At 47.6% G+C, this 24,248-nt stretch overlaps 1 protein-coding gene across 1 annotated transcript in view; it reads left to right on the top strand.

Annotated features, from left to right (window-relative positions):
• MICAL3 (microtubule associated monooxygenase, calponin and LIM domain containing 3) overlaps positions 1 to 24,248 on the top strand; it is a 112,564-nt gene that overhangs the window by 11,508 nt on the left and 76,808 nt on the right. Inside the window, 12 exon segments of the mRNA XM_046647593.1 lie at positions 137 to 233; positions 2,467 to 2,614; positions 4,864 to 5,060; positions 6,614 to 6,726; positions 6,819 to 6,881; positions 7,352 to 7,525; positions 9,072 to 9,155; positions 12,142 to 12,234; positions 14,062 to 14,118; positions 16,617 to 16,724; positions 19,196 to 19,303; positions 19,823 to 20,009. Of these exon segments, the coding sequence (XP_046503549.1) occupies positions 137 to 233; positions 2,467 to 2,614; positions 4,864 to 5,060; positions 6,614 to 6,726; positions 6,819 to 6,881; positions 7,352 to 7,525; positions 9,072 to 9,155; positions 12,142 to 12,234; positions 14,062 to 14,118; positions 16,617 to 16,724; positions 19,196 to 19,303; positions 19,823 to 20,009 (1,429 nt within the window).

Below are 24,248 nucleotides of genomic sequence, written 5' to 3'. Positions count from 1 at the left end.
AGGTCATCATCGTAATTCTGTCTGAACTGCCCGACCTGCTGTCCCAGTCTTTCCTCTCAGTCATTCTGCTCTCAGGTGGGAATTTGTTACTTGGTATTTGATCTTCCCTCTTTATGACTTTTTATCTTTCTTCCAGGTGCGCCATTTATATGATACTGGAGAAACAAAAGATATTCATCTGGAAATGGAGAACCTGGTGAATTCCCGAACTACCCCAAAGTTGATACGCAATGGTGAGTTCTGGTAATGGCCTTTTGAAATCCAGGTAACCTGTACAGAGAAGTCTGTACTTATTTGTTGAGCTGTCAGTGTGCACAGTACTGCGTAAGGCAGTTGTTCTCAACCAGAGGTCATTTTGCCCCCAGAGGATATTTGGTGGTGTCTGGAGACATTTTTGTTTGTCATGATGGGGGTGGCTGCTGGCATCCAGGGATGCTGCCAAACCTCCCATGTGCGCAAGTCAGCTCCCACAATAAAAAATTACCCAGCCAAAAATAGCAGTAACATGGAGGTTGAGAAACCTCGGTCTAAGGTGTTATGAGAGTGTAGAGAAATCAGATACCGATGCTGTTAAGAGAGACAGGGAGAATGAGCACACACATGCCAACTAAGGTTTTTATGGAAGAAGCCGTAGCATTTTAGCTAAGTACTACAACATTGTTATGATACAGTGATGGAAATAAAGGCCATTCCATATTTTGTGTTCATTGAAGGGCCCCTGAAGATTTTTTTTAAAAGGAGAGTGACATGAGTATACCTGATCAGCTACCTGTAAGATCGGATGGAGAAGGGAAATGCCAAAGCCAGGGACCTAGTTGGAAGTATGTTGCAATAGTCAAGCTGAAAGTGGTGGAGCCTCAATCTGGTGTTGACGCTGAGGATGGAGAAGGGAAAAGGCAGTGGAGCAAGAAGAACTGTGACTTTGGGGCCAGGTGCACCTGGGTCCCAGTCCAAGCTCTGCCATTTGTGAATCGCGTGGGCTTGAACAGGTTATGTAGCATCTCTGAACTTCGGTTTCCTTGTCTATGAAACAGGGGTAACAAATATCCACCTCACATTATAAGCATTCTGTACTGCAATGCCTGGCATATAGTGAGTGGTCAAAAACGGCAGCCATTTTGTTAATGCCGGTATTAATTATGTGAGAGAAAGAATATTAAGGACCCAGAATCAAAAGGCATTGGCAGCTTGGTTGTGCTTTGGGTCAAAAGGTAGTTGTGAATCGTGCTGCCATCAGTCTGAACAAGGAAACGGGAGAGTAAAAACGTTCCAGTTCTGCTTTGACAGTCTGAATTTGATATGCTCTTGGGCTATCAAGATGAATATGATGACCAACAGGCAGTTGGAAACATTTTTGTCTTTCTCTGGTAGGATCTCTTCTCCTTGAAAGCAGAGAATGTATCTTTGTTCACTATTATTTTAGAGCCTGGAATATTGAAGTTGCCCAATATGTATTGGATTGATGAATATACAGACTTAGGAGACTTCAGAATAGAGTTAATTTCTGAAGCCAAGAGATTTACAATGATGACACCAGGATGACACTGTATAGTTTCAAAATACATTTTCACTGAAAGACTTAAATAGGGTTTTTATGATATGAGGTTTTTATCTTATGTTCACAAATTACTAAATGACTTAGTCCAAGGTTAAATATTTTCAGCTGCCTAAACTAAGGTAGCAGACTTTCTTGGTCACAAATACAAGTTCACAGATTCTTCTGAATGCTCCATATCAGAGCTTTTCTGATGCTGTAAGACAAACGGATTTTCATAAAAGCTCTTCATGTTATAGAAGACATATGGATGAACTAGAAAACATCCAAGTGTATGTGTTTACGTATTCAGTTTTTCAAGATGTGATCATCTATAATCGAGAGTACCCAGGTTCGTCTGGTCTGGGGGACTTGGCCAGGCCAGTGTCATCGTATAGTGTCTTCTCTTGGCAGGTGGCTCAGCACCTGCGCAAGGGTGCAAGCAGGGTTTTGTTCGCTGCTGGTTTGCTGTGCTGCTGGGTGGAATGGAGGCTTCTCTGCCCTAAGCCTCCCAGTTTACCTCGAAGGAAGGGAGCTTCCCCTGCCAGCTGCCACACAACTCTCCAGGGGAACGATAGAAGCACTGCAGGTGGGGGTGACAGCCTCTGGAGACGGTGCTCTGCTATGTAAATTGGTGACCAGAGCACCGCAGGACACCGGGCTTCAGCCTGAGCAGGTCCAAACAACCTGGTGTGACTTATCCATCTGTTAGGGAGATAGACGTGACCTCGGAGTCTGGGTAAATCCGTAGTTTCTTGTCTACCTAAAATTCCACTATCAGGATACCAGTCACATAGCTTCTTACTTTTGAAAACCGGTGACAACTATTTTATCCCTACCTTCAGTAATTTTTCAAACTGGATATGTATACTACAGAGGATCCTCAGTGCTACTCAGTGACTACACTTCCAACAATACTTTTCTTGTTTTAGAGTCTGTAGCTCGTTCAAGCAAACTGCTGGGTTGGTGCCAGAGGCAGACCGATGGCTACGCAGGGGTGAATGTGACAGACCTCACCATGTCTTGGAAAAGTGGCCTGGCCCTGTGTGCGATTATCCACAGATACCGCCCCGATCTGATGTAAGTTGTGACCAGACTCTGTGTTTCATTTTGTATTCCTGAAGGATCTCAGGGCACACTGCTCTCAAATAGCCAAATTTTGTACATTTTCCTAGAATGAGATACATAGTAAGATACTTTCTCTAGAAAACAGTCATTAATTTTGATGTGGTTATATTTAAAACTCTTTATGTCAAGCATTACGTAGTTCAGCCCCGGAGTGACTAGCTGAGTTTCTAAAATCACTGCACTCAGAAGGTCAGAAGCTGGCTTTAGCGCCCACCTGGGCCTCTTAACTCTACACAAAGGAAAACTCTGTTGATTGGCCCCAGGTTGAACTCTTCACTTCAGCCAGCCATCTCTCAAATGCTGATGGTCATGAGGAAAAGCTGGCTGGAACATTTGGCTGGCGAAAGGCAAATATGTCACCACCAACAAAACAGAAAAGTGAGTCCTCCCCCAATTTCCAGTGGCTCCCCTTTCTTTGGTAAAGGATGGCACTTTTTGCAAACATACTCTCTCACGCCCCCAAAACTCAGGTTACCTTACCCATGTACATTGGTAACATGTCTTCTGGTCGTTCTTTACTCACTCACGTGCAGAATTAGGACAATTCGGTGACCAGGTGGCCGTGGCAGCCAGGGTGCTCAGATTTCCCCCGTAGGCCTCCTTCCTGTGGGCACCAAACAGGAAGATGCAGAAACAAAGGCAGAGTTTGTTGAATTAGTTTGGCTGCCTGTCCTTTTATCATCAGGCCCATTTAAGGGCCCAATTTGTGTGTGTCTTTTGTTTTAATGGTTGCTTAAGGAATTCTCAAAGACCTAGTCCCTGTTTTTATTAGATTATAAATTAATGAGGCAACAGCTAGTAAAAATAGCCTTGCATAGTGTGGTTCAGGAATGGGAATTTCTGATTCGCTTCGATAAAGATAACTGACCTCTGGTGCTTCTGTCCCTTAGCTCCTGCAGAGGTTGGCAAAAGGCAGGTGAAAGGAGGGCTTATCGCCCTACCAGGAGAGGGGGTATCGGGGAGCAGCTTCGGGAGGATTATGACCAGTGGCACAGAAGTGCTGTAGAGGAAGGGCCAGGTGAATCAGTTCTCTTCCAGAGGGAAGGCAGGTGGGGGCGGGGGGTCGTGGGGGGTGAGGGGACACATTCCCAGTAGACCTGACCAAAGGCCGCCTGCAGAAGGTCTGGGGGATTTTCTTGTGACAGAACACAAACCAGTGAGTAGGTCACGTGGCACTGTTTAGACTACAATGACTTCATTCAGGATGCGGCCTCTATGGTTTAGCAGGCTTAATCTACAGAGAAAAGCAATTTTAAAAAATGAAAAACTGCCATGAGTCAGGTTAATGCACGATAAGGCCTGAAATCACCTAGAGAAGAATGCTATCAGTTGTTACTTGATTGAATAGAAAGAAGCTGGAAACCCAGTGGGAAATGTTTGTTAATCTAAGTATTTGGGAAAACTCAGGAAATTTAGCAATGGAAAAATCTTTTGAGGAAAGTCTTGGAATTTCCCTTCAAGTAGAAGGCTGAGTAAGATTTACCAGAGCTGACTCAGGGCATGAACAGCTTGTCAGGTCCAAAGGACACAGTGTGTGATAGTCCCAGGACTTAGAAGCAGTCTGATCTAAGGAGGATTTTTATCGTTATTGAGTATTAGTTTAATATGTACAGTCACACACAAGGTGCAAGAGGATACGTGTTAAAGATAGTTCCTATCAGGGCTGCCCCAGTGGCATAGTGGTTAAGTGTGCATGTTCCACTTCAGCAGCCCGGGGTTTGCTGGTTCAAATCCCAGGTGCAGACATGGCACCACTTGTCAAGCCATGCTGTGGCAGGCATCCCACATATCAAGTAGAGGAAGATGGGCATGGATGTTAGCTCAGGGCCAGTCTTCCTCAAAAAAAAAAAAAAAGAGGAGGAGTGGCAGCAGATGTTAGCTCAGGGCTAATCTTCCTCAAAAAAAAAAGATAGTTCCTATCTTTATCTTGGAAAAATGAGGGTAGTTTTCCAACTTTCCTCCTCTTTTTTCCTTTATGGGTATCTTTAATCATTTCTTCTCCTTGAGGATGGTTTGTATTTCCTTAGTAAAAGGAAGGAGACTGAAATGAAATAAACAGAGTTGCTCTCAGATTACGGTGAGGCACTGCACCCTGGATTTTAGCTGAAAGGCTGAGAATGATGACGACTCCATGGTATTGTGTTTTCTGGTGTGGGGATAAGCAACTCATCTTGACGTGTTTTCCTCATCCTGTTTCTCAGAGATTTTGATTCTTTGGATGAGCAAAATGTGGAGAAGAATAACCAACTGGCCTTTGATATTGCTGAGAAGGAACTGGGCATTTCTCCCATCATGACAGGCAAAGAAATGGCCTCGGTGGGGGAGCCCGACAAGCTGTCCATGGTGATGTACCTGACTCAGTTCTACGAGATGTTCAAGGACTCGCTCTCCTCCAGGGGTAAGGGCCGGCGGCACGAGGTGGAGGGCCTCCGATCCTCTCTGCTGCCTGGCTTCCTTTTCTTTCCTTTCACCATGTCCTTCATCAGTACCACCAAAAGCCAAACCTGTGCTTACCCTGTGATTTTACTGGTCGGCTATCAGGGTCAGTCCCTGGGACTTTGCTCCATTGCTTTTCCCTTCTCTACTAGTGTGTTCTCAACCACTCATTCTTTCCCAAATCTTTCTCACTAAATCTGTAAGAGTGCAAAAATCATTTCTATGCAGATTTTTTCCTTGACTCTACCACCTTCTCATACCCTTTCTCTGAGAACCAGCTTATTGAAAAGTGGTTCGTGCTAGTGGCTCTGCTTCCTCACAGCCTAAACTTGGAAGCACTTTGCAGCCTGGCTTCTGTACTTCCTGCTCTGCCAAAGCTGTCCTCCACAGCTGGGAAGAATCACCAAATCCATTTATTTTCTCATTTCTCATCTCTCCTGCACTTGGCTTTTCTGCATTGCTCAGCACTGTGAAATGACATCCTTTTTCTTGAAGTTCTCCTTCTTGGTTTCTGTGACCCTGTCCTATATACTTGCCTCGTTCTCTTTGTTCTGTGACTGTTGCTTCTCTGGCTTCTCTTTCCTCTCCTACCTTTTAGTGTTTTCTAAAAATCTTTTCTTGGCCCTCAGCCTGCTGCCTCAGTCTGTTAGAGTGCTACAAAAACATATTCCTGTTGTCATTTATTGTCCCTAGGAGTAAGTATAGGATAATGTTTAAAAGTGTTGACCGTGGTACCTGACCTGGGTCTCAGTATGTCCACCTGTTCCACCTTTAGGCAAGTTACTAAATTGCCCTGTGCCTCAGTTTCCCCATCTGTAAAATGGGGATTATATATATAATTAGATTGTGATATGCTAAGAAGAATGTTTGGCAAATTGAAGCACTTAATAAATATTAGCAATATATTATATTTCAATTGTTATTTTTAAAATTACTATTATTACTAATAAAACATTGGAACCCTCAGAGTATGTGTTTATCCAATGTCTTCCAGCCCATGTACTCTGTAGATGTCTGTGGCTTTTTCTAATTAGATACGTGGTTCCCACAGCAGAAGTCCACAGCTCTAATGTCGACAGACGCACTCATGGAGGGCCCCCCTTATGTGCGGCCAAGTGCGTGGTGTCTGCATACCTCAAAACCAGTTGCTCCTACCCTCCCTCCCTTCTCTCTCTGCCCTGAAATTTTTATCCCAAAGGTGAGGCTTCAGCACTCTGTAACTAACAATCATAGGCAGATTCCAACTTTTGAAAAGCAAAAGTGGAGGTTTTTGTGACTGAAGTGGGTTGTGGAAAAGAGTTAATTTTTTTGTGTGGATGGAGAAGAGAAGGCTCAACATCCAGACCTCAGTGTGCGTTTCCCTTGTGGCATTTCCTGCTGCGCTCCTTGTCCTCCTGTCGGAGCCAATGGACCTGCAGAATCTATGGGTCCCAAGCACCCCTGCAAGGAGGGCAGTTCTGGTCAGTACCTTGAGGCCCGTCCAGGACTCTCCTCCACATTGCTCTCTGTTCGCAGACGCCTTGGCCCTGAATGCTGAGGAGAAGGCAGTCCTGATAGCCAGCACCAAGTCTCCCATCTCCTTCCTAAGCAAACTCGGGCAGACCATCTCTCGGAAGCGTTCTCCCAAGGTAAGCGTAAGAAGGTTTTTCTTACCAGCTGCAAACCTAATGACAAGGTATAGGGTCTAGAATAATGCCGTTTCCCTCCTTTCTTGGTGTAGGATAAAAAGGAAAAGGACTTGGATGGTGCTGGAAAGAGGAGAAAGACTAGTCAATCAGAAGAGGTGAGAATTATCTGGGGTTTGTAGAATGATTATACTGAATAGCCTTTTTTTTAATTTCCACATTGGTGTTGCTATACCTTTTCGTGTTCATCTTTTATGAGAGTTTTTGTGCACAGGTGCTTTTTCTGCGACTTTGTTTTTGTTTAACTTTTTGGAGAGCATCCACGGGAACATACACACCCGTGCACTGGGCGTTCCTGTCTCTTTGGAATCACACATTTGGCAAAGGACACTGGCTTTCCTGGGATATGACAATACCAGCAAAACTGCCAGTACCTCTTTATACTGCCCCATGCACCAAGGCCTTGCTGACCCCATCTTGAGATTAGAACCTTGAAGAGAGCTGTTAAGCTCAACCTAAAGCAGAAATCCAGCTGCTGGTCCAGACACTGGCTGTATGTCTCTGAGCAAAGGGCGTTTAGGGGGCTCCTCTAATGGAGGCTGGTTCTCGGGTGGTCACTGTTCATCAGGAGGAGGTACCCCGGGGCTACCGAGGAGGAAGGCCCACGCTGGTGAGCACTCTGACGGACAGGAGGATGGACGTGGCCCTCGGTAACCAGAACAAAGTGAAGTACATGGCAACCCAGCTGCTGGCCAAATTTGAAGAGAACGCACCGCCACAGTCCACTGGCATGAGGAGACAGGTAACCCCATCCCATCCCTCGCCTGTCCACACTCGGTTTGGCCACAGAGGAGGGAGGGATCTTTCCAGTCATGTGAGGTGAGCTGTGTCACAGACTCGAGCTCTCGTGCCATCAGGCCTGCTGTCTGGTCTCCCCCTTGTCTGGCTGCGGTGGAGAAGAGCGCTTCCTGTGCTGTCAGGACTGCTGTATCCTCACCGTTCAGTTCAAGGTGTCGGTGACAAAAATCAGCAGAGGGTTTTTAAAAAACCCCTGTAGAGATACAGGTGTGCATGTTCACATACGCACATCCATATTTAAATTGTAAGAGAAGTATATGCTTATTGAGGAAAATGCTGAAAAGTGTAATACAGGTAATTAAGGCACCTGTCATCCTGTTAATGTTTCTTTCTGATCTTTTTTTCGTGCATTCTTATTTTCATAGTTGAGGTCATTCTTAATATACACTTTTGTATTCTGCTTTCTTCGTGTAACTTTGGGCATATTTCCATGTTGCAAACCCTTTACAAGCATCTTGGAAAATGTGTGTGTGCCTTGCTTTCCACAGTCATCCACTAGTGCTGTGTGTTAGCGTCCTTTCTCTCTTCTGTGATGAAGTACAGAGGCCGACATTCTAGTTACCAAGCTGCTTCTGTGTGTTCCAGATGATGTTCTTGGGCTATTCTCAAACCAGGTTGAGAGTATGAACATGTCAAAGGTTCTTCACGGGTCCTAACTTGCATTCCCAAAGGTCATGCTTGTGAGAGTGCAGATAGGAGCATTTGACCCGAGATGCCTTTGTTAGGCCTTGTCTCTTCTCCTGCTTGTCTGAGTCACTAGGACGTCTTATAACAGGAGGTGCTGGGATTTTGAGAGTCACACTGTTAAGTTTCTTATAAAACTCCCCAATGACCTGAGAGAGCACCTGGAGGAGAGGGAGCTCATTCTCTTCATTCTTTTTCATCTCCTTACACGTCAGCCATTGTTCCTCTGGACCCGGGGGTCGGACTGACTTTGCTTGGAGTCTAGCCATCATTAACTTCTTCTTACATCTGCTCTTTGGTTATTAATCTTTAGACTCCAGTCATTTCATGCCGTGGCTCACAGAGAAGATGATACTGTTTGTTGGTAAACCTTTGAGGGGGCCTGGCAGCTCTGACAGCCCCCCTCAAGAAGGTGGGCATGCTCTCCCTTAGAGGAAGTGTGCCCCTAAAAGAAGGTTGCTTTCCTCATTTTGAGTCGAAAGATTAGTTTTCCAAACGAGAATTAGTGGTTTAGGTTCAGAGCATTGAGCTGGGGTAAAGGATAATGAGAATTACAGCTTCTGTTTCTCTTCTGCATTTGCTTTTGGTGGGGGAGCGGGGGGAGTGGTGTATTTTGTTTCCTTCATAGGTATAACTTTCTAAGAATTAATTCTGTGTCACCGTAGTCTGGTCCCCCCCCCCCCACCCCAGTTCATAGTTATGTATCTGTCCTCCATGAACACATGTGTCTTCTCCTACCTTAATGTATTTTATTTTGTTTTGTCTCCATGTCCTGCCCCCACCCATACTTGGCCTGTGTGTCACAGCCGACACAGGAGCGTGGGGTGAGCCAGCCATCCTGCTGCCTGCCTGAGCAGGGTCGCCCTGCTTCCATCCCCCAGTGGAAACAGGTAAAGGAGCTCCCCAGGGGCCAGAATTGGTGCTCCCTCCCCGGGCCTTCCCACCCCTCCTTCTTCTGAGCCAGCCAGGGTTGGGGCTGGCCCCATAGAGTCCAAGTTCACAAGGGCAGAAGCCTCTGCTCATTTGAGAAGTGACGCTGGGAGCAAGTTTAATAGGCAATACTGATTGTATCGCGTGAGTTGTTTCTTCCTTTGGATTTGGGAAACCAGTTAAGATAGTGGGCTGTTCATTGGTGTGGAAGCTAGCTGAAGCTGTGTGGTGGGTCATTCAGGCACCACAGCCTTTGGGGTTTTATAACCTTTGTTCCAAGTTGACTTTTTGCTAACATGTGTCCTGACCGTTGGAGGGGGAATCTGGAAACTGTCGAGCCTGGGAATTGGGGCACTGGAGCCTTGCATGTTAAATAGGAAAATATCATCCAAGAAATAGTCTTAGACTGTGATTTTTGTTTGTTTGTTTCAAACCCTGGACAAAGATAATCACGGGCATTTTCTTGGTGTTTTGTCTACATTTAAAATACTTTGGAAATTTTCACTAAAAATTTTGCAGAATCTCCTGGAAAGCTATTTCTCCTCAGCAGGACAGAACAGGACAGAAAGGGGGGGGTGCCTCTGGTGGCTGCTGGGACACCCATCAGCGGGATGGGAGGCCTCTGTGTGTTCTCCTGCATCGCAGCCTGGTGAGCCCACCTCGGTCCGCTGTCTGGGGTTTGCTGTCACGTGGGCTCAGACTCTGAGAGGCTCCGAGCAGAGCCTCTGTTTCCTCCTGCGCGTGAAGTGACGGCTGTTCCTGGGAGGTACTGAGGAGGACAAGTTGGGTTTTATTTGAATTATATTCAGGGCGAAATGTTCCTTTCTAACCTTTCCTTTAATAATATGCCACGTGACAGGCAGGGCTGCGAGGATGAGGTGGACACTCAGGAGCAATGTCCAGACTCGCAAGAGAGCCAAGCCGCCTCTTTCCCTCTCCCCGGGGGAGATCTTCTGAAACAAGGGAAGAGAAACCTCAGGGAGATTCACTTCCATTTTATTTTCTTACCCTTTGCCTTGAAGTCTAGGTGGAAGGTATGATTTTGAAAGGTTATCTTTAGTTGAGTATCTGCTGAAGGAGAAAGTGAACTCGAAGCTAAATTCCCCAAACTCTAGATTCTTAGAATGTTCGTAACGGTCACCTGAGATAGGAGGAGCAAAGGAGAAGGTGGGTCAGGTGTAAGACGTGCAGGCAGCTGAACAACTGACTACAAATGGCACGTGCCTGGAGCAGCTTTGGGTGGGCTTGCTGGGAAGTCTCAGGTCAGCGAGTGCGACCCGAGGCACCTGGCGCAGTGGGGGCCTCCGTGCTGGTGAAGATGGGCACGCCAGCTCACCGCCTGGTTGAGCTTCATGTACTGCAGGGCGTCGGGAGCTTGGTATTTGTGCTGTTTCTCCTGTTGACGAATACTATGAGGCTATGCAGGCAGCAGAGTAGAGCCATTGAAGTCAAACCTGGGTTCTATGCAATGGGCACAGGGCACACAGTTCAAAAGAGGAGCTGGATGGATAAGTGAGAAACTGTGAGCAGTGAACATCCTGTGAGACCCTGTGTGTGCTTCATGTGATGTAGAGTTTGGAATCGTAAGTTTGCTTGGCTGTGAAAGAACTATAACTCACAGTTCTTACATCCGTGTGAAATGTATTATACTCACATATAATTTCTTCTCAGCACTAATCAGGGATGGTGCTCCAGTGGTGTGCTGGGGCCCTCTGCTTCTCACTCAGCCTGACTGCTGGCCCCCAGCAGCAGGCGGGGGCTGATGGGCAGCACCTTATAATGACTCACTTTGTGTTTCTCTTGAAGTGGCTCGGAGTGAGGCACGAGGGTGTGGCAAGCACAGCAGTGGTGGCCGTGTTGGCACAAGGACCAGCTTTAACTCAGGTCACAGGATGGAAGAGGGGAAATGAACAACAGCTCTGCTTGCCAGGGACTTCTCTTTTTTGCCTTCCCGTGTAAACACTTTGGCTCTTCCCTCCCCACCCTTTAGTCTTTTGATCTCAGAAATGCATCCTGCAGGCAAACTGCACATTAACCAGCCTTGGTTTGGAAGTAGATTGTCCTGTGAGGTCGGGACAAACAGTAGCGCTGTTTCCCTTGGCTTCAGAACTTCCACCGCTCCCTCTCCTGCCCAGGTGTTACTGTGTGCTCCCCACGTGGTCATTCTGGGTGTGAGGAAATTGAGGGCTTCTCCGACTGAGGAGTGTGTGATTGTTTCTTAAGTACTGAAGGGCTCTGCAAATCCTAGACAGCTTCACAAGGAAGGTGTGCAATGCAAAATGGGCAATAAAAAGAGGGCAAAATGGGGAAATGGTCCATGGACATGTGTATGGTGCTCATTTAGTGAAAGATCCTGTTTCCTGTTCTTCCTTACATTTCCTTACTAGTTTTCCAGACCGTTTTGAGTGTGAGTGAGGGGACTGAGAAGAGGGAAGCCATGGCAGGATGTTGTCTGAGGTGGGCCCTGCAGAAGAGTTGCTCTGCTACTGTGGGTGTCCAGGTGACTGGGCGGTCAGAGGCACTTGCCAGGCTCCCTTGTGATGATGGCCTATGGGCCCTTTTTCTCTATTTATAACCAAGCCCATTCCTTCTCCCCCACGATTTCCCTGATAAAACCAGCCAAGAAGAATGTCCTTGATCCCTGGCATTTACAAAGTGCTGCGCTCACGTTCTGACCCCAAGACCAGCTGCAGAGATGACCTTTGTGATCCGCACCAGCAAACAGTGCGAGCCTGGCCTGGAGGCCAACAGTAGACTGCGACAAGCCGCCTCCCTGACCGTGCAGTGAGGATGGAGGGGCGAGGAAGGTGGCCTCTGGGGCCAGAGGTGATCCCAGACCATCTCGGGCATGCTTTTGGCAAATGCCCTTTGGTCCTTCCAGAACCAGCCTAAATGTGCCCACTGTTTCACCAATGTTCTCTCTGTTTGTGTCTGTTGGTGTAAAAGCGACGGGAAAAGGAGCGTTCTCGGACCTGTCCCAAAAAAGTGATCACACTTTCTCCTCCCCCTACTCCCTGTCGGGCGCGTGGCAGCCAGCAGGTGATCTTCTCTGCATGTTCTGTTGTTCTGTCTTTGTCTTCCTGCGTGCCTGTGTAGGTGGCTAGGGCAGAGACCAAATTAATATTCCCTCTTTTTAATGATAACTGTTAGAAAACAGAAAGACCGTGTGTAGAAACCATTTGTAGCAGAAGCAACCTTTCTTGCTACAAATGAGCAATTTCGGATTGGACCTCAAGATAGTGTATAATACAGTCAAACCCGGTTTAGTTTCATCCCACATCATAGGAGTACAACTCTGCAGTCACCACTAGAATTTCAACTGTATTTGTCAGAGGCCCTGGAGGGCAACACATATCTGTCTAACCTCATTTAAAGCAGCCTTTTTGTCTTGCTGCTCAAGGAGCTAAAGTTAAGATGAACTTTTGGAGGCTTTCTATAGGCCCTCACTATATGAGTTTGGTTCCTTCTATTTTGAGAGTTCTACATCTTGCTTATGCAACTTCTCCCAGCAAACACCTACCCTTCCCATCCACTGCACTCACACTCCAGGCAGATCATTCGAAAACTTCTTTATAGAGGAGTTAACTGCAGACACGGTCAATGAGGACAGCAAGTATACGTTTGTGGCAAACACACTTACATGAAGTCTATTTATGGAATGGCTTTGTTGACCTCTGTAGTATGTCCCTATAAAATAAAACACTAATTTTAAAGGCAGGATTATGGAAGGACGTGTTCTCAACTAAGGTGGCCTATTTAAAAGGTGACTCCTAGTGATGTGTCTCATTTTTAAAGGAGTAGCCTATGTCCCTGGGTCCGGAACAGAGCTGTTGCAGGTTTAGTGGCTCCCCGTGCCTTGTGTCTCCATGAGAACTAACATGTAGGAGCGTTGCTTGTGACCCAGGCAGTGCTCTCGGTTCCTTCAGGGGTTGTCTCATCAGTTCCCACCATAACCCCACAGGACAGCTCAGTTATCATCTCATTGTGCAGATGCGGAGACTGAAGCATAGGGCAGGGGGGCAGAGTAGTTTGTGCAAGGTCACACAGTGAGTAATGGAGCCGGGAACTGAACCCGCTCGTGTGACAGGAGCCCTAGCTCTGGCCTCGTCCTGCCTGCTGAGAAAGTGCTCATGGGCTCTGGGTAAGAGTGGCCACACTGGAAGCTCGGGATCAGTTTCTCCACCAGAAAAAGGCCGTAAGGTGAATCCTCAGTTATCCAGAGGGTGATGAGCGTGGTCTTCCCTGTTGCCATGATTGCTGTTAGTGGTTTCCCCAGATCCGTGGAGGCAGCTGTGTGTCTGTCTTGCAGATTCCCTTGCCTCCCATGTACATGTTCCTGCTTATTTACTGAAAATGCTTCCAATCTTTGTCCACTTCTCCCTTTAATAAATTATGCTTTGGCCTCATGTTCCCATTCAGGGACCACTCCCCACACTGGAGTTTCCTCTGGGCTGTTGTAATGGTCATTTATTCCAGCCACTTTCCATCTCCCCACCTTTCCTCTCTGTCTTGTTGTGGAAACTTGTACTCTTCTAACCTGCCTCTCCTTTTAAACCTTCCATTTGATGCCTCTGATCTTGTGCCACTATGTGAGAGAAATATGTTTGCTCCATCTTTGTACTAACCATAGTTCATTCTTTTTCTATGTAGCTGACCTCGTTAGAGGCCAGATGGGCAGAATGGCTGTGCAAAAAGTTGTCCTTGGGTCATGGGATTTTACGTAGATGGGATTGTGGTTACTTGGGGTGGGAATCAGTAGGGGGCAGGGGATATGTGTTGAAATAAACTGAATTTCTGGCACTGTCACTTAGTAGGTCCAAGTAGAACATTTGAATGGAGCTTAAGTTTCTACTTTGTTGCCAACAGACTTACAGGGATCTTGGTGCTGACAGCCGTGGCAAGCAGAGTCCCCACCATGAGAGGGTAAAAGAGCATGAACTGTGGCATGGATGCTGAGAGCCAAACAGATGGGGCACGCTGTGGTGGGGGCAGAGGGAAGGTGGGGCGGTCCCCTCTCCCCTTGCTTTTTGCACGCTCTTGTCACTCAGCCAAGAGCCAGAATTCTTTTTGCTAACAGTGTTGATCCATGCAAATAGCATTCACAGTGAAGCATTCATCCACCCGGCATTCAGAGGAGATACGAATCCTAAGAGCTTGTGTTGTAAAGGCCTTACTGACTTCCATTTCTGTCCACCTTTCCCATTCCAGAATATGTGCCGGTGGTGGGATAGCGTTTGCCTATCAGGTGTAGCTTCATAGGGGAGGGTCTAGGCCATCATGCAGTGGCATTTGCTAGTGTTTTCATTGTCAGGGGTCTTGAGGTAGAAATGCTGAGAGAGCCACAGCTCTTACTGGTGTGGGGAGTTTTCAAGCATGAAGAGGGTGGAGGGGAAGGAAGATAATGACAAGATGCGGGTGCATAATGAAAAGCTTTAGCCAGTCTTTTCTAGAAAACTAAAGGGAGAAGTGACTGCTACACTTGGCCATCGTATAATTTGGTGGAGTGCAGAGATGCCCATTTCCAGAGCCTGCTTATTTCATGAAACTGTATTGGTTTGTTATTGTTACCCTTGAGGACGCTCTCTCGGTGGAGCTCTGCAGCTCAAGTGAAGACATCTCTGCTCTTCGTTTCACATGGGCCTTTTTCCTTTGTTTTTACCTGCCTTCTGCCTCTGCCCTCCAAGAAGTGCAGCTGGGGCTAAGCAGTGAGCCGGTCACTGCCCGGGTCCAGTGGGAAGCCAGCTGGCCATCCTGCTGCCTTCCCACAGCCTCTCACCCAGCCTGGAGTGGGCGGCCGTGTGCTGCCGCGAGCACGCATAGCCGGGCCCTGCCGGGGCACCAAGAGGAGCCCCGGAGCGGAGGCTGCCTCCTCCCTGAGCACCGTGTGTGCCCAGCCTCTTTCTTCCTTCTTCCCAGGCTACATTCCTCTCAAAAAGAAAATTAGGCATTTTCACTGAGCAGGGCAATGTCCTGCATTTGGGGAATGTGTATTTCATGAGGTCCTGATGATTTTTAATGAAACGGTGCCTAAACAAAGACTAAAAGGAGTTTGTTGAATAAAAGGAAAGGTTGGCAGGGAAGAACTCTGGGAAGGCTGGGGCTGCTGTGCACAGGAGGAAGGGAGGACTCTGAGCTCAGGATGCAGTGAGGTTTGCCGGGAGTTTTCTTTCCTTTCCCACTGGGCTGATTTCCAGATTCTTCATTGCAGGGCTCCTCTTCTACATACTTTTGAGGGTCACTATTTGGGTTCTCTTCCAGGACGTTCTCTCCACTGTTCCATAATCTTGCTTGTGCACTCAGCTGCTCTCTGCCCTACTGTCTCCCTGACTGCTGCCCCACTCCCTGCCCCCAGAGCTCAGTCTCCTCTCTCGTTTCTTTCTAGTGGGGGGTACTGTTCTGCAGAGACCACCCCCCACCAGCCGCACCCTAGGGCCTGTGTTGCTGAGCCCACCCTGAGTGCTGAGCTAAGGGCAGTGAGCAGCCAGCGTCTGGAGCAGGGATTGGTGGCGCTGCATATGGCACACCCTCACAGCTGTGAAGTTAGTGTGGGCTGAATAGGGGTGCTATAGATCTGCAAGGAGCTGGAGGGACAGAGAGCTTCTCGTTACCATGACAGTACCTCTTCCCTCCACCCTGCAAATATTTCACCTGAACCTGGTAGGAAACTAAGCAGTTATTGCTTTCCAGAGCTCTCAGCCACCTTCTCACTCTCTGGGGACTGGAGGGTTCCTGGGTGCATGAGCCCACCACTGAGGAGGACCCTGGCCCAGACTGCATGCAGTCTGCAGAGGACTTGAGGGTCTCAAGTCTTTTCTCCTGATCATTGCTGGTATTTGGCTGGCTCCTTGGCAAGCAGAATTTCTCCAGCACTAGCAACAGGAGGAGGAGAAGCCACATTCCTGGCCTTTAAGTAGAAAAAGCGAGCTTCACTCTAGATTTGCTGTCTCTATTGTCCACTATTTGTAAGGCTAGCAGAGTGATAAGATGGTAGACTCTCCTTCTGCCCAGGAGAAATCCAAGCTCAGGCCACGTGAGGGGCTCTGCAGAGCACAAAGGGCACGTGTGTGAGCAGGACACAGCTTCTGCCCTCCGCCACCTCCTGGCTGGCAGCATTATCCCCTGAGGGTGGATGGAGTCAGAGAACACAAGGCTTTCAGAGGTGGCCCACAGCTACAGTGGCCACGTGCCAGAGCAGCCTCCATGTAAGCATGAGGGAAGCGCGAGCCCAAAGCAGAGAGGAAGCTTTGAATGAGCCATATGTGCTTCTGGGAGCAAAGATTATTTCTTACTACATCTGTTATTTAGATGAAGGTCTAAAGTAAAAGGGTCTAAAACTGCCAAATTCCTTATGTTCAGGTCAGTGTGTAACTTTTTATTTAATATTTCTTTTGATTTTTTTTTCTCCATCTTGTATTTTATAGCCAGAGCCTGAACCTTCTCGTCGATTTTTTGTTGACCAGTGGGAGCTTTCTCTTAGTCTCCGCTCTTCCAACCGCCCCGCCTCTCCCTCCTCTGACTCCCTCCGACAGGTAGCATGGCCGGGACTTGGCACAGATGTGTGTCCTCTTCAGCCTCTGCTCACTTCACCTCCACAGATGTCATCTGGCCCAAGGGAGATTGCAGAGCCCTTAACTTTGGCTCTCTCCTGTAGGAATCCGGTTGTGTGTGTGTGTGTGTGTGTGTGTGTCTCTCTCTAGCGTTTGAGGTCTGTAGGCATACACCAAAAGTTAAAGAGGCTGCTAGCTTTCATTGCATCAAATTCTGTCGACGTAAGCTCACTTTCATTGTATGTCAACTATACCAAATAATGTAAAACATTTTTCAGCCGTTAACTTTCTGAACTCCAAAGCTCTTCATATTTATATGGGTATAAAATATGAGTCATAGTATAGTTAAATCTCTTAAGTGGAATGGTGAGTAGACAGTATGCCAGCTGCCTCTTAAACCGTAGTCCTTTAAGGAATGAACCCTGCTGCTTTCTGCAGTCGAGCTGATCCAGCTGCAGAGTAGCAGAGTAGTTTACAGAGAGATTAGAGGGTCTTTTTGCCCTTCTGTGTACGTTTCCTCTTCTTGAGATAGCACCAGACTACGCGTGTGTGTGGGGGCAGATGTGTATGTCGTGTGTGACACAGTAAGTCCAGCGATTGCTCCGTTTCCGCTGTGTAAGAGCCGGAGAAGGGAGCCATCTGCTCTTCACGCCAGAAACAAATCGTACTTGCGTCTCCACTTCTCTGGAGGGGATGCTTGTCAGTATTGCCACATCGCAGAGAACTAAATGTGACAATACCTTTGCACGCAGCAGCCCTGGGTTGCAACTGCTGCGGGTGCTGGTTTCTGGTGGGAGAAAAGGGTCCTGGCTGAGCCGTGAGGACCCCGATCCTGCTCAGTGTTTCCGTCTTGGGCTTGACACCTGGTCCACGCTCTCGCTTGTCTGCTGTGGAATGACAGAAGCGCAATTTTCTGCTCCCTCTGTGTCAGCTATTGAAGGATCTGTTCAGCTCTACCTGGTATCTGTCTGCTCCAGGCCTAAGCTTCCCTAATATCTCTAATTTAAAGAATGTTTAATCTAAGAGCGACTTGTTTTTCTTGACCACTAATGAGTATACCCTGTGGAGTTAATGGGCAAATTGCACCAATCCTTGGAAATCTCCTTATTTTAAATCAAAAAATAAAATTGGCTCCTCGGTTCCAGCTGAACCTGGGGGATTGTTTGCTTGTTTGTGCTTCTGTGGTTCTCATGTTTACATCGGGTTAGTGTACCCCAGAGCACTTCTCTTGTTTGTCCTGGCCCAGAGCAAGCCATTGCTCAGGCCAGCAATTCCCTGTGTGTCTGTCTACTCAAACCACTTCCTAACAGCGTTGCGGACACCCCAGGACAACTGTCCCTGGTGTGTTTGAGTCGGAATTAGAGCCAGGGCTCCTCGCACTGGCAGGCAGCTCCCTTGCTCCACACAGTTCATGAGAGGAGTGTTACACGTGCTAGGTGTCCTGGCCACCTCCACCCAGAAGGCTGACCTGGACGTGGACTCTGAAGGGCCACCAGCAACTTTGACCTCATTCCCTGGGGACAGGCTCAAAGCCGGGCTGCCTAGCAGGAAGGCTTGCGATTGGAATTTGGTGGTTTCCTCCTGCTACTTCTTCAACATTGCCAGGAAGAGGATTGAGTTGGTTGGGTTTTGTCTTTTATCTTTTTTCAACCTGTAAAAAATAATGCCTCCTGGACTAGAAACACATTCTAACTTCCCAGGACTCAGCTAAGCAACATGGCTGCGCGGTGTCTGAGGTGCCCAGCCCGGTCTGGAAGGCTTTGACCTCAGTGCCTGGGTAGACACATAAATAGCGACAGGGAGAGGGACATGAGAAGGCTTCCTCCAGATAAAGCTCAGGAATGTTGGATGCGTGTGACAGTGGTTTTGAGGGAAGCATTAATCCTGAGGAGGGAGACCGTCACAAGTTATACTAGGCTGTGGGCATCTGTCACCCAAGGGGAGAGTCAGCCTTTGCAAGAGTGAGTTTGGTTTTTCTCTAAATGAGGAAGCAACTTCCAAAGCCCTCTCCCAGACCCTTGAGACATGCTGTCAATCTGGTATCCACTGCCTGGATGGGAGTTGTTCCTCTTGAATTCTGTAGATGTAATTTGAGTCACTGGGCTGTAGGCCCTTCTTACTCTCCTCCATATTTGTGTGCATCCTGTCTTCCCACCTCCGCATTGCCCTGCACTATATATTCCAAGAAGATGTGAAAGACTGAGTTCCCGCCCTGAACTTGATTCCTGCAGCTCTTGTTCCTCCCTCTGCTGATCCCTGTGTGTGGACACTGACACCTCTTTTCTTACCACCAAGTTTCCCTGCTTGTGGGCACTGTGTTGGCATGGTTTGCTGCTGCACCTTGATTCATTTTATGCCTTTCAAAGATTTTTTTTCCTGTCTTCTTAATTTATTTATTTTTTTCCCTTCTCATTTCCCTTCATTCTGGTCATTTTATAATCTCCAACCAATAGAAGTATATAAAGATGTACACGGGCGGAGTGAGCTCATTGGCTGAGCAGATAGCCAATCAGCTTCAAAGGAAAGAACAGCCCAAAACCCTTCTAGACAAGAAGGAACTGGTAAGAGATGTACTGAGGCACTGTCTGTCTAGATAGCACACAGCTGTAATAAACAAACCCGGTTTGTTCTAAGTAGCTTAGTAACAAATATAGCTGATATATGCCATGTGACGGTCATGTTTTTTGAGATTGTCTGATTGTAACTGAATTTCTAGGACTGAAGTAGTTGTTTAGAATGTGTGGATTCTCTAAAAGTGATTGCTCCAGAGTCCAGGGGACCCACATCCATGCAGAACCACGTGAACACTGAGTATACATTTTTATGCTACCTTCAAGATAGACTTCTGCCAAAATGATTTGGTTTGATTGTTAGGAAATTCTGTGAAAGGGACTTGGGTTTCCTCTTGGCTGTTGATTAACACCTCATGCCAAGCGCTGTGTGGGCGGTGGGGCAGCAGCCCGCAGTGGCGCGCTGCTCCCGGGGGCGCCAGAGCCGGCGGCCGCCCGGCGGGCTCCACGAGGGTCGGGGCTCTGCAGGGGCCCCGGGCGCCGCCCTCACCGCCCGCCCCCCGCCCGCAGGGCTCCGTGAAGAAGGAGTTCCCGCAGAACCTGGGAGGCAGCGACACGTGCTATTTTTGCCAGAAGCGAGTCTACGTGATGGAGAGGCTGAGCGCCGAGGGCAAGTTCTTCCACCGGAGCTGCTTCCAGTGCGAGCACTGCGCCGCCACGCTGCGCCTGTCGGCCTACGCCTACGACGCCGCGGCCGGTGAGTCGGCGCCCGGCCCCGCGCTCGGCCCGCCGCCTCCCTCTCTGACGTTCTTCTAAGACTCTGCCTTAGAAGTGGTCCCCAGAGCCGCGGGCCGTTCCAGCGCCGTCCGCCACGGTGGTGCTGGTGACGGCAATGGCGGGTCCCCTCGGCCCTTTCCCCGGCTTCACGGACGCTGGCTTGCTTCCCTCACGGTGGGCTCCTAAGACAGCCCGGACACCATGAGGATGGGTCTTTGCTGTCTTTACTTTAGAGAAGGGAAATCACAGGCCTGTAGAAGTCCCATTTCTTGCCCAAGGTCAATGACAAGTTGAAACTAGGTCCCATGCCGTGAGTTCTCAGGCCTTTTCTCCTGAAATGGCTGGATTCTGCCCGGTGTCACCACGTCTCTGGCACCAGCATCTTTCTGATGAGCTGAAAGTTCATTGCACAGGGCCTAAATCTAATTTACTGTGTTGTTCGAGCCCTGGCCTTTTGTCACATGTGTTGTTTTTATAGTGGAAAGACCTTGACAGGGCAGAAGGGAGAGAGTTAGCAAACCGATAACAAAGCCCAATAGAGAGACAGACTGAGGCAGGCTGGCATGCCTACCATCTAAAGACGCTTTAAGATTAATTGAAGAAGGTCACCAAAGACATTGATGATTCCTACACCCAGTCCTACAGGAGGATGCTGAAGGAACTTCATGAGAGGCAGGCAGTCTTACTGACTCAAAAGTCATGAGGGAAGTAAATCCTCACAGGGCAACATCATGTCCATTATATGGATAGGCAGTTTCTTAACCGAGGAGACTGTGAGGTGATGTCATACTGGAGAGGGCACCATGCAATCAGGAAGGAGTCACTTCAGGCACTCCTAATGGTGAACAAACAGACAGCTTTGTGAGAAGAAGCAAGAAAGGAGCTGGAGTCGTGAACCAAGCGAAGCCAACTCTAACCATAATGGCGCCTGGTCCTCTTGTTACGTCAGTGAGGGAAGGACTAAGACAGTTGCCTAGATAAGGAGGGTGTGTTGTTGGATATCACATTTCTGGTTCCACCGTTAACACACACCTGCTGTTTGGATAATGCCTTCCATCTCCAAGGATAGGCGTTGGCGAAGGCAACTGATGGAGCCCACCTGATGTCTTTAACTGTCCTTCATGCTCTGGGTATTTTAGTTAGCCTTTTACTATGAGATGTGCCTGGAAAGAACATCCCTCAAGGTCCAGCCAATTGACCCACAAGTATCTCCGCCCATAGATTGTGTGCTCATCTTTGCCACATGCTCTTGAGGATACAGATGAAGTGTAAAATGTGCCTCAGGGAGCTTGCACTCTGATTGAAATGATAAGACAAGGGCACATGAAGCAACAACAGACAATGTAAGAATATGTGATTAAGGGCTAAGTCACACAGTACAAATTATAACTTTACAGAAGTTCAGAGTAGGTAGAAATCAATGAGGCTCAATAACCATTAATATTGATTTAACTGACCTTAGGCTAGACTCTGAGAGAGAAGTTCATGAAGTGGCTAAGAAGTAGAGGGAAGAGGTGGCATACTAGGTGAGGACAACAGGAGCTCAGATGGTAATGACCATGATGTTAGGACAGGACAAGGCAGGCCAGCCTGGTGAGTGTGCTGTTTTTAACACTGGGGCAGAGGATAAGGGGTCTAAACCAGCTCCCCAAATTTTAACCCAGGTGAACTTTTCATCAGCTCAGCCTCTCATCAAAGGAGAGGTGAACTGGAGAAAAGAATGGAATTTACTGTGTGATTCGGAAAGCTAACTGAGGAGCCTCAGATAAGAGAAGAAAAGCCGGGGAAGTTGTGGCTGAGGAGAGAGGAGATCACTGAGGCAGTGTGCGCGGCCCTTTAACACATACAGTGCTGTTTCGTCCTCACCACAGCCCCAGAAGGGAGCTAGTTTTATGATTGTAATTTTACATATCAGGAAACTGAATTCAGAGAAGTTGTAGGTTGCTTCTCCAAGTTCACACAACTAGTAAGTGCTGGTTTGCACTAAATAACCTCTGAGATCCCGTCCAGGTCAGATGTTCTGGCATTAGTGACTCTGGACCCATGTCGCCTCCAAACTGGTGAATTGAGGATCATACGCTTCAGGGAAATACCCATGTTTTACCGTTGTCCCTGTTTATTCTTCCCTTCAGCTCTTTCAAAAGGATATAGTCTGCTCTAAAACTATGCTACTCTTTCCCTTGCCAGATACTAGCTTATTTTTGACTGCTGTCAATTCTTAAGACAAAGACTCTAAATCAGTCTGTCAGGTCTTTCACTGTGAAACCTGCTGAGGTGGCTGTGAAGGGCTGCCTTCGGTAGAGACAAGCCTGAAACCGTCCACTGCTGTCTGTCTCTGCCAGTACCACCCTGCCCACTGGTGTCCCTGCCTCCACCACTGCCCCTACAGTCTGCTTCCACAGAGCAACCCAAGGGATCTTAAATGAATGTAAATCAGATCTTACCAGTCTCTTGCTTTGTACCTTACTGCCCACTGCAGTAGAGATACCATCCCAGTCCTCCTGGGCTGAGAGCTTCGCGTATCTGCCCCAGCCGGCATCCCCAGCTTCTCTGCTCTCAGCTGTCCCCTCGCTCGCTGTACTCCTGCCACACTGGCCTCTTTTCCTTTCCATAAACATGATTAGGCCGTTGCCACCTAAGGACTTGGTGCTAGCTGTCTCCTCTCCTAGAATGCACTTCCCCCTAATCTTCGCAGGATGGGCTTCTGGTCATTTGCATCTCCACTTTCGTGGTCCTCCTTCAGAGGGGCATTCGCAGACCTCCTGGTCTGCAGTGCTCACTGCTGCCTCATCCTTATCCATGCATCCTGTGCTCCATCAGAGCAGAGACTAGTCTGTCTTCCTGATGGAGCCTTCTCGGTGTTTGGATTAGTAGCTGTCGTCCCCTGGCACTCGGGAGTTGCTGAATGAATGAATATGTGGCCCAGTTTACTGGAGGCTTGCCCTTTAGCCATTCATGTTCTCAAATTTCCCTTTCCAGTCACTCCCATATTTAATTATCACGGTTCCTTAATTTATTTAGATCTGAGATCAGTGACTTGACCGAATCACCCATAATTCGTAGTTTACAACATGCCGTGCCTGTGTTTATTGAGACAGGCACCACAGTGGAAGTGTAGACTCTGGGGGACTTCCTAGCGTCAGATCCTGCCTGAGATTCCTGAGTGTGTGACACTTTGGGCAGGTTGCTTAGCCTTTCTGTGCCTCAACCAGAAAAAGGTAGGTAACGGCAGTCCTGGTCTCGTTGGGTTTTGAGGATTAAATGAGTAGATAGACGTAAAGCAGTTATTATAGTGTCTGGCACATGGTAAATATTAGATAAAAATTAGCTCTTTTTGTTACTCATTTAAGAAGCAAAAAGTACCACCAGGTTGAGTTTGGGAAGGAGTATGAGGAGATAAATTAATTGAGCACCTAAACTATATGACATAGGATCTCTCATTTCCTTGTCTCAAGCTCTGAGACAAGTATTATCTTCATATTCTACATAAGCAAACATGTTTGAAGAGGCTAAATAATTCACATAGCTATTGAGTAGTTGAAACAGTATTTAAACTGAGATCTGACTTCAATGCTCATCTTCTTTCTGTCATGTTGTACTGTTTTCCTAGAGAAAACAATTCTTTGGAATTTTCTTGAAAATTACCTTTTGGTAAGTCTTGTGGGACTTGTTTTTGAAACCTAAATTTCTTTTCTTCTTCTTTTTTTTTGAGGAAGGTTAGCCCTGAGCTAACGTCCACCAGCAATCCTCATCTTTTTGCTGAGGAGGACTGGCCCTAAGCTAACATCTGTGCCCATCTTCCTCTACTTTATATATGAGACATCTGCCACAGCATGGCTTGACAAGTGGTGTGTAGGTCTGCACCCGGGATCCCAACCAGTGAACCCTGAACCACCGAAGCAGAGCATGCAAACTTAACCACTATGCCACAGGCTGGCCCCTAAACCTCTTTTCTTTATTAATTTAGGATACCATAGCAGAATTCTATGAGGATTCCCTGATAGATTAGCCTCTTGAGTTGTATTTTTAAATCTAGGATTGTACTTTAGTAGAAAAACACAAATTAATGCAGCAAACAATAGAAGAAAGGAATGAAAGTAAGTATAACTGGTTGTCTAATACTCTAATAAACAAGACTCTTGGTTATAAGTAGTAGATTAAAGTTTAAGCATTAGATTTATGTCTTCCTTCCAGATAGCAATCTCAGAGAAGGGCTGCC

The sequence above is a fragment of the Equus quagga genome, chromosome 1, assembly GCF_021613505.1.
Source record: "Equus quagga isolate Etosha38 chromosome 1, UCLA_HA_Equagga_1.0, whole genome shotgun sequence".
NCBI lineage: Eukaryota > Metazoa > Chordata > Mammalia > Perissodactyla > Equidae > Equus > Equus quagga.
This window is presented reverse-complemented; position numbering and strand designations above follow the sequence as displayed.